Here is a 9,679-nt window from a genome sequence, read left to right as displayed (position 1 = left end):
GAAGTTTATAGAAGTACAATTGTTGCATCAGCTTTCTGTCTGGTTATATTTCAGTTTAGGTTGTGTACTATTAGGTAATCAGTCATATTAAATTATAGCAGTTTATGATCAGCAATTACATATTTTAATAGGAATGGGGATGGTGTAGTTTGATGTAATTAAACCGTGGCAAATATGAGCAAATGCTTGGCCAAGAACTCGATCTTTTGCTAATAATAAATAGTATGATTTTGCAATTACATCATTTAGCTTTCTTACGAAACACACGTTTAAAACGATCCAACCGAACAAAACCTACCGGTTGTTAAAGGCCACACGTCCTTTTGAGATTTTTGTCAAACCCCAGGTCTGCTACTAACGCCATTTTGGCTCGTTAAACGACGGGAATAACACTAGCTGCATGCAATTGCATAGAGCCAAAATGGCGCATCATGGTGCTCAGTTTCTGTTAAGCCAATTCACCGCTCTGGCCCGCCCACTTGTGAGTCATAGGATCCTGCGAGGTCTACTAGACAGCTCAAACCTGTCCACGTCAACACTGGAACGCCACTATGGACTCCGCAGCTCTGGTAAGTCTTATGAACATACGTGACTGGTTCGGATAATGCAAAGTCTGAGCGCGCTTTTGCGAGCGCATCCTAACATATTCAGATGCTTGTTTTTTTATGATCCTACAGTTCTTCTCAACATGGAGTTCACAGGCTAGGTGGCTAACTGGGAGCAGATATTTTAAGGAATGCATTGCTTTTGACAAAATGTTGCATGCTAACAATTTACTAGTATACGGTGTTTGCATGTGAACGCCTGTAACTGGATTTGCTACGTGGTTGCCTTTAGCGCACTTTACACATTTTGCGATTTAAACGGTGTCACATAACTCTTCCAACTGTTGTCAGCAAACCGAAAATGGCATCGCCTGTAAGTGAAATGAAGAATCCAGGAATAGGTGGGGAACGATTGGTGTCGCGGGGACATAGAAAAAGTTATTTGACCGAGCGGGGATTAGAAATTGCAGGCCATCTGCTCGCAACTGTGTGGGACGTGGATGCCACGTCCTCGATGTGCTTCCCGCAGCTGCTGGAGTTGCGCGCTGCTCGGATTTTGGGACTTTGACTTGTTCATTCTGCTGATTAATCTTTTTTTTCTTTATTACCCCTCCGCGTCTGCTTATTTAATTCAACAAATGACGATCAAACCTAATTTTTTTAATATTTAGCAAAATTAAAAGCATTGCCGTTTGTCAAATTTAAAGCTGTGCTATCTTCCATTTATCTTGCCATTTAAACAGAAAATGTAAGCAAATGTGTCACTTTAAAAAAAAAAAATTCCTAAATGTTTTTTTTTTTCTGAATACGTTTTCATACCAGGTTGCTCTTTGACAGGGGGCGGAGTCACTTGCTCTGCCTCTCTCGTCCAGTGAAGCCCTCTTGTCCCCCCCCCTTTTGCGCTTTGCAACCCATATGCACTTGGAGTCCCTTTTGACGTCTGTTCCAGTTTTCCTGGCCCAAGTTCTGTGATACACTCAGGCTTTAAATCAGTTGTAGTCAGTGCATAACAGAACTTTGGCTCGGACAGACACACCAACGGCAACAAAGGAAAAAGGACGAAGCCGCCTTGATAGGAGAAGATGACTGTAGTTTTTCTTTGTTATGAAGGTCTCTCGATTTTTTTTATTTTATTTTTTTACTTTTTGAATCTTTTTGTGGTTTTCAGGAGCCTTCACTGTATACAGTGAAGGCCATCTTCATTTTGGACAATGATGGGAACAGGCTACTTGCTAAGGTAATACATTTTTTTTCAAAGATTTATTTTATCTTTGGTCCAGTCCCATATCAATCAAGTATGGACTTTGTCGTATCTTAACTGGTTAATATTCTTTTCTCAGTACTATGACACCGGACTCTATCCCTCCATGAAAGAGCAGAGGAGTTTTGAGAAGAACGTCTTCAACAAAACCCACAAAGCTGACAGTAGGTATTTCCAGTTTACCAATGTCAGCACCTTCCTTGCAGCCGGGCCGTGGATTTAGACCCACATTTTAGATCAGTGGCTAGCTTCTGCTCATCTTAAATGGCCATATTGGCTTAGGCTCTAGTCAGTGCTGGTGCCCATTGGTCACCTCCTCTTTTGTGTAGCTTTAGAGTATTCCTCCATCCTCCAGGGGCTGGAAGCTTAAGTTACTGCGTACAAAAGAGACAGAAACCTGTTCCTCGACAGATAACTCCCTCTGTGTTAGTGATACACGTTGCGGTTCTAAACATCAGCGGTTCCGCCTCGACTCCAGGTGTAATTATGACCCCCGAACCTCTCCTCCCCTATCAACGTCCTATAACTGGCAACACCCTTTATATCAGCCACGGTGTCATTTGTCATCAACACCAATATGATAGAGGGTCTTTTTTTTTTTCCCCAGTAAAGTCTTGTTTCCTGACCTCTCGTTTTTATCTTTCAGATGAGATTGCCTTTCTGGAAGGCATGACGATCGTCTACAAGAGCAGCATTGATATTTTCTTCTATGTCGTAGGCAGTGCACAGGAGAACGAGGTACAGTGGGAAACAGCCTGACGTCTGGCACTGCACCGCACTGTTCTTTGTTTGATGGAAATGGCTTCAATGCCGGGTTGCCCTTTTTGTTTGAGGCTCAACAAATGAAAGACTACAATTCATCTAGACATCCTTCTCCTACCCTCTAATTTAGGGCCTCTCCATTACAGCCTCAGTTTAAAATACAGCCTCTGCTTTTTATACACGCCTCCTCTCTTTTCGGATTCTCACCCTTCGCAATTTCACTTGGTCTTTCCCTGCAGCTCATGTTGATGGCGGTGCTGAATTGCCTGTTCGACTCACTCAGCCAAATCCTGAGGTGAGTTTGTTCCACACAAGGCATCGAGCTGGGGCGTCACTAACTGCGGTGCCGAAACTGCTGCTTTGCCTGCTGGAGCGGCCCTCATGCAACTCATTATCAAACTTTTAATGAGCTGAAGGGTGTGTGTGGGAGCCAGGAAAATATTAAGCTGTGTGCAGGGTGGGAGTTTTTCAGGGAGCAGTTTTCTTGCTCACTTTCACTTATTAAAAAATATAACGTTGTCATTGACTTATTATTAATAATCATACTTCTCTTGTCCACATTCATCTTCCTGAGTATTTTTCAAATGCACTGTTTATAAAACTTTGTCAGATGTCTGGACCACAATATTGTAATCAGAGCTCTGTTCTCTTTTTACTTTTTTATTTTTTGATATTTGAGTCTAAAATCACTATACAACAGCAGCTTGGCTGGAACGGCAACGGTTTCCATAGAAACCAATGCAGTATTGATGCAGGCAGAGAGTAAATGGGATCCCTTTTACACACACACACACTCACACACACACACACACACTTTTTCCTCCCCTCTTGTGCTCTGAGTAGTTTTCACTGTGACACACCCTACAGAGATAAAGGCACTAGCCATGTTTGCATGAGCACTACATTGAAAAACGGCGCAATGGCCGGATGCGCGCCACAGTGTTTGGTTTTTCAGGCCTGTACACTAAGTGGTGGAACACAATCAAGTTGTGTGTGTGTGTATGTGTGTGAGTGTGTAGAGAAGGGCAGGTGTATGCAAATGAGGGAGTCATCAGGACCTGCAGTGATTTAAACATTAAAAAAGGAGTCCATGACCTTCACAAGGCAATCATCATCTTTCACATGAACAGAGCATTTATTTCCCATTAGGCTATCGGCCCAGTATGTATGGGGAATCCCACCGTTATTGGGGCGCATTCATTATTCTGAGTCTGTTGTGTGAATGAGGGTGAGGGATGTGGTTGTAAAGCGACTCTGTTGCCACCCCACAGGAAGAACGTGGAGAGGAGGTGTCTGCTGGACAACATGGACGGAGTGTTTCTGGTAGTGGATGAAATCATTGACGGGGGGTAAGAGCTGAGGACAGGAGCTTTATTTACTCTGACAGGCTGTTCCTGAAGTAATAACTGCTTTATACCTTTTACATTTCTTATGAGCATATGGCACAGATCAGTCAAGCACACCCCAGTCGATGCCTAGCTTTTTGCTGCCAGTTTTGCTCTGACACATCAAGGCATGGACTTCAGTAAACCTCTGAAGGCACCAAGCAAATCCTTGAAGTCCTGTAAATTATGAGGAGGATTAGACTCGTTTTACCAGCACTTGCTACAGATGCTTCATTGGTTAGAGATCTGGAGAATTTGGAGGCCAAGCCAATGCCTCACCATCAACAAATACTGTTTAGGTGGGTGGTATGTGTCAAAGTTACATCTAAATGAATGGTGCGACCCAAGATTATCTTCTTGCCATCTTGCATTCTGGTGCCATTTCTTCCCCAGCTAAGCAAAATACAGATGACCGGCCATTGAGATGAGGAGTCATCAGACTAGGCCACCTTCTGCCATTGGTCCATTTTACAGTTTTGATGCGCACTTGTCAATTGTAGCCGCTTATGGTGCTTTTCATCAAGCTAAAGTAGTTCTTCCCCTGGCCAGCCTGTGAACCTGTAGCTGGTTTACCTTTCCTTCCTTGGGCCACTTTTGTTGGCTCCTGGCAAGTTGCTCAAACCTTTACACTCAACTGTTTTTCCACTTCAACGACAAAATGTTTACTTGATTCTTCATTACAGAATGAATTACAGAGCCAGTTGTCATTGTTACAAGACAATGAATGTTCTTTTCTTATAAGGTTATGGCTGATTGCTGACAGCATGTCATTTTTTATTGCAAATCTGTGGTTATTTATTGATGCTATGGATACGGCTGTTGCATAGACAAGAACACGCTTGCTCTGTTGCCAGGGTTATCCTGGAGAGTGACCCCCAGCAAGTTGTGGAAAAGGTCAACTACAGGGTAAGAGTCCCGCCAGCAGCCTGTTTTTCCTCCAGATGCTTCTCTCGTCTGAAAGTGTTTGCCTCCACCATGCCAGGCTGGCTCAGAGCAGGCTTTTGGCTTCGTCCTGCTTGACTACATCACTGGTAACATGGAAGGACAGGTGAACAAGAGCCAGCACGCTTAGTCCTTCCATGCAGGGAGGGATGACTTGGGTGAGAGGAAGAGAGAGAAGGGGGTGAACATTTATAAAATAAAAAAATAAAAAAAACAGCGGGACACCCACAACAGGTAACTGCATGGTGTGAGAGCATGAGCCTGCAGTGTGATATGACAGGAACACTCACACTTACTCAGGTACTTAAGGACTCACAGAAGGAAGTCATTGAACGTCAAACAAAGCTTTTCGACACAAATTTATTCCCTTTTCTGAAAAAAAAACTGATTGTGGCGCTTGGCTTCTAAACTAATTAAATATAAAAATTAAATATAAAGAGATAACAACCCTTTTGTATCCCTCCACTCTTATTACATAGTAATTTTCAATTAGAACTGCCTGTTACTGCCTCATTTTCCCCTGCCTAAATGCATAGATGTATACTTCTTGCTATGTACTTGTGTATTTATGTTTTTGTTAAATATATTAAAATGGCGGGTGTTATCGGGGTGTCCTCCTCCTTCTCTATAGCGGACAATTCGGCTTGCAGAACTCAGTTCCAAACGAGAAAATTTCGATGAAATTTAAGTTGCCGGGGCAGCTATTTGTGTGAGGTGGTAGTAGCCTAGTGGGTAACACACTCGCCTATGAACCAGAAGACCCGGGTTTGGAGTCCCCCTTACTACCATTGTGTCCCTGAGCAAGACACTTAACCCTAAGTTGCTCCAGGGGGGACTGTCCCTGTAACTACTGATTGTAAGTCGCTCTGGATTAGGGTGTCTTACAGCATTTATCAATGTAAATGTGTGCCTGGTGACAGAGGGCACTACTGATATTTGGCATGTTAGGCTCTGGTATGTTAGTTGTGTGCATATTTTAAGGTATGTCTTGAGTTACAAATAAGTATGAGAAGTTATTTCTGTTTTCAGTCCTGGGGTCTTCTCTTGTTTTATCTTGAACAGGCTGATGAAAATCCATTGTCAGAGCAGAGCGTGGCGCAGGTGAGACACACACAAAGACACACACAAGCAGCAGCATTCATCTTCTTTATCTTAAAAGCATCAAATTCTACGATTCTTTTTCTTGTTCCCTTATATTTTATATTATATTGTGGAATGCGTTCTTTGAAATGCATGGGTTTATGCATGTGCTGTGGCTGCATAGGGGATGTCATTAACTGGTTTTTATTGATCACTTCATAACAGAATATCAATAAAGACTTACACCATTATATAATAATGTTAAGGAGTATAGTTAATTCTGGAATAATGGCAGTTGACTTGGGTGATATCTGACATCCACATGACCTTGTCTATTGTCTCCTCGGTGGGAGTGGCAGGAATGGATGACCTGGGTGCATACTCTGTAGTAGGTGATTTAGATGTATTTAAATTGAGCCACAGAGTCTGAGGTTATGAACCAGAGGATGATTGCAGAGCACACACATGCAGAAAAGAAAATAAAGTGACACATTGGGAAATGTGAATGTCTTTCACGTTTCTGGTTCTTTTAGCATTTTAATCTTAACTGTTTTAATATTGTGCTGGTTTATGTCTCGCATCGCACTAACTCCTCTCTTAAACGTTTTATACAGCACATAACAGAAAAGCTGGCTCTGACTACCACTGTAAGTGTGCTGGCTCACCATTCTTTTGCTCTCTGTCTCTCGTTCACTGTGTCTGGGTCCAGGTTTTGTTCTTTTGAGGCAATGCTCGGATTTGTTTTTTGTTTTCTCTGCTGCTTCAAACTAATTTTTCAATCAGTTTTGATCAGTACATTCTGTAGATGATGCGCTCAGATGTCCTGGAATATTTAATAACACCTGAAAAGAAATGTCTGCAATAATTTGCATTATGAGACCAGTGTGATTTATGAAAATAGCAGCTGTGGTAAATATTTATAATATAATAACATAATTTGGCGGACGTCGCAAATGAATGCTTGCATGTGAGGGATGGAGCATTTCCTTAAGGTTTCTGGAGCTCGAGGCTAGACGGTGCAATACTGGGTTCCACGCGCCCTCTGGTGGTCATTTTTAACTTCGTGGTTTCTTACGGGCCTTTTCATGACGTCATTGGTGCGCAGGCACCGTTTTGGAGAAATGCCATCAATCTTGACCTATTGGGTCCCCTAATCGAATCGATGTACAACCTTTTTATTTTATTACAGTACGTAATGTTTAAGATTAAGGTATTTGTTTATTGATTTGATTTATTACACTTCTGTTAACAAATTAAGCAATACATATTCCAGATTTCTGAGTATAATCCAGTAGGGTATATAAAGCCATCAAAGAAATAATGGTCATTTTGTAAAACTGTATCATATCACTTGCAATATATTCTATATATTTATGCTGTATATCCATATGTTGTTGTTTATTTTTTCCAGGTTTTGCAGTCTGCAAAGGAACAGATTAAGTGGTCAATACTGAAATGACCCTAAAAAAGATGGAAATTCCATCTTTATAACAGGGGTCAATAAGTTAAAACTATGCAGTTTAATAGGTAAAAGGGAATTATGGCAAATGTATATATGTATTTATTATTTTCAAAACGTTTGTACCAAAATCTATAGAGTATTGTTCAGGTCTGGGGCTTCAAAGATCTGGATTGCGTATTTCTGTAACTAATTTTTGGGAAGGTAAGTTGCCTTAAACTGGGGCTCTGAATTAACTGCAGTTCTTAACAGAAACTATTAGTAGACAAAAGGAAATGTTTTTAAATGTTTGTAAGGTCATTATAGAGTCAGTCCACTGTGGTCAAAACCCAAATACATGTATTAGTGTACTGAATTATCGACAGACTATGTTTACCTAAAGTGTATACTCTGTATATTACAAAGCACAATTACTATATAGTCTGTTTCAGTAAATCAACCTTGTGAGGTCACCAAAGAGACAAAGAGTCTTTTTGTCCTTTAACTCATTTTATGCTTTGGAGTAGGTTTTTTTTTTTCAAATTATTGACAAGGTTTCAATTGTTTTAGTGCTTGTTGCCCAAATTAAGCATAGTAATTTAGCTATAGATACAGGCTTGTTTCTGTTAAATGAGATCGCTAGCGTTCTAACAAGAATGGGCTAAATTATATTTATGTTCAAAACAAATATGTATTTTGTCTAAAATAAATGTGATTTTGTAGAAAAAGTGTCCTGGAGCATTTTTTTTCTCAAGCGGGTGAAACAGTTTTGGCCAATCAGGGTTGAGATTTCACGAAGGGCGGCAGCGCGCGTTGCATTTAGTTAATATTAATAAGGTCGCGAGGGCGGAATCTTTTCTAATTGGAGGATTACGGACAACGTCTGTGACGCAGCCGGTAGGACCACCCCCACACACCGTGGGCCAATGGATAGCCATGTATGTTGCCTGTCTAATGTGATTGGCTGGGCCTAATATAGGGCGGAGTTGTCGTTACCGGCTCAAAATATACTTTTACATTGATGCCTTTGCCGTTAATCTGTTACATATTTTTTTCATTATATTTTTATATTAAAAAATTGCCAATTTATAGACTAATCGAAAATTGTATTGTTTGGTTCAATAAAACTTCTACAACTATAGTTGTTATATATATTATACTTCGTCTGCGTTATTGGTCTACATCTACATGTTTGCCATGTATTTAGAAATGAATAGATTGATCAGTTAAGCCATTTGTGCTGATTTAAGTTGACTACCATCTTCTCTTTTGAAAAGAAATTATTTTAAGGATGTGACTGGCAAACAAGATATCACAAATTAATGTGCACTTTGATTTATTAATAATTTATTAATCAAATTATTAATTATTTTTTATGTATTAAAAAATGCACAAATGAGTGTTTATTAGTCTTTATTACTCATTATTAGTGATTGTGGACAGATCTTTCACCCCTTTGACATTTGAAAAGCACTTCAGAGCCATGTATGCCTACTCAACCCAGCCTAAGAACACCGAAAATTTTTGTTCACTTTTGTCCACCAGATGTGGGCTTGATGGTGGGATGGGACCTATAGTACAGTCCTGACAACTACAGGAGTGTGCATCACAGAGCAGTTTAAACAAACACATCTATATATACACACACATCTTAGATACCTAAAAAGGTTAATCGCCTTAAGGGTTTACCTTTTGTATCATTTCAAACCCAACACATGTAAACTACATTATTTTACTTATTTTGTAACTCAAGGCTGCGTACATGTACTTTTCGGCCGTGGTGCTGACAGTGTGTTCACCAGGCATGCGCTGCTTGGTTCTGTCTGCTACACATGGCCGTCATGAAGGGTTGTCGCCATCTCCCGGTTGGCATTGAGCACTACAACAATAAACCCTGAATCAGAGATTTCTGATCTAATTTGCACCATTACCCATTGCTTTGTTTTCTGGATACTCTTTTCTGTGCCCCTGTCACTCCCACACTCTCAGATCACATTTTACATTCGCGTGCGACAGCAACATTTCTCCATCACCAAAGGTCAAACTGCCAGAATGTCGTGCCGGAGCGCCTCACCGCTCAAAGCACGATGAAAGCAGTGGAATGGTGAAGACAATGGGACCGACATGCGCTACGCATCCTCAGGAAGTTTGCTTTCAAAGCGTACAGCAGGTTTTATTAAGCGCCCCTTCTCCCCATTTCCTTTTGTCACACATCACTCGAAATGAAATGCAGCTGTGAAACTGTGTTACATAGACGGTCTCTGGC

The 9,679-nt window shown here is 40.9% G+C and overlaps 1 protein-coding gene across 4 annotated transcripts; it reads left to right on the top strand.

Moving 5' to 3' along the window:
• The first annotated feature begins 487 nt into the window (after nucleotides 1-487).
• On the top strand, nucleotides 488-7,886 carry copz2 (COPI coat complex subunit zeta 2). Of its 4 annotated transcripts, XM_028985179.1 has the most exons (11): nucleotides 488-569; nucleotides 1,714-1,782; nucleotides 1,886-1,970; nucleotides 2,453-2,544; nucleotides 2,808-2,863; nucleotides 3,840-3,917; nucleotides 4,808-4,859; nucleotides 4,936-5,001; nucleotides 5,958-5,996; nucleotides 6,590-6,622; nucleotides 7,387-7,886. In XM_028985179.1, exons 1-11 carry the CDS (start codon nucleotides 552-554, stop codon nucleotides 7,432-7,434), a joined length of 636 nt encoding a protein of 211 aa, XP_028841012.1. In that variant the 5' UTR covers nucleotides 488-551; the 3' UTR covers nucleotides 7,435-7,886. The 4 variants fall into 4 exon arrangements, with proteins under 4 accessions (XP_028841012.1, XP_028841015.1, XP_028841013.1 ...); XM_028985182.1 differs by lacking the exon at nucleotides 4,936-5,001; XM_028985180.1 differs by lacking the exon at nucleotides 6,590-6,622.
• Nucleotides 7,887-9,679: the final 1,793 nt, after the last annotated feature.

The sequence above is a fragment of the Denticeps clupeoides genome, chromosome 7 (assembly GCF_900700375.1).
Source record: "Denticeps clupeoides chromosome 7, fDenClu1.1, whole genome shotgun sequence".
Classification (NCBI taxonomy): domain Eukaryota; kingdom Metazoa; phylum Chordata; class Actinopteri; order Clupeiformes; family Denticipitidae; genus Denticeps; species Denticeps clupeoides.
Note: the sequence above shows the minus strand (reverse complement) of the source record. Positions and strands in the feature narration are given on the sequence as shown.

Coding starts and splice junctions, on each gene's coding strand:
- copz2 (XM_028985179.1), top strand. Junction 2,545..2,807: donor GCAGTGCACAGGAGAACGAG/GTACAGTGGGAA, acceptor CTTTCCCTGCAG/CTCATGTTGATGGCGGTGCT. Junction 4,860..4,935: donor TGGAAAAGGTCAACTACAGG/GTAAGAGTCCCG, acceptor CCACCATGCCAG/GCTGGCTCAGAGCAGGCTTT.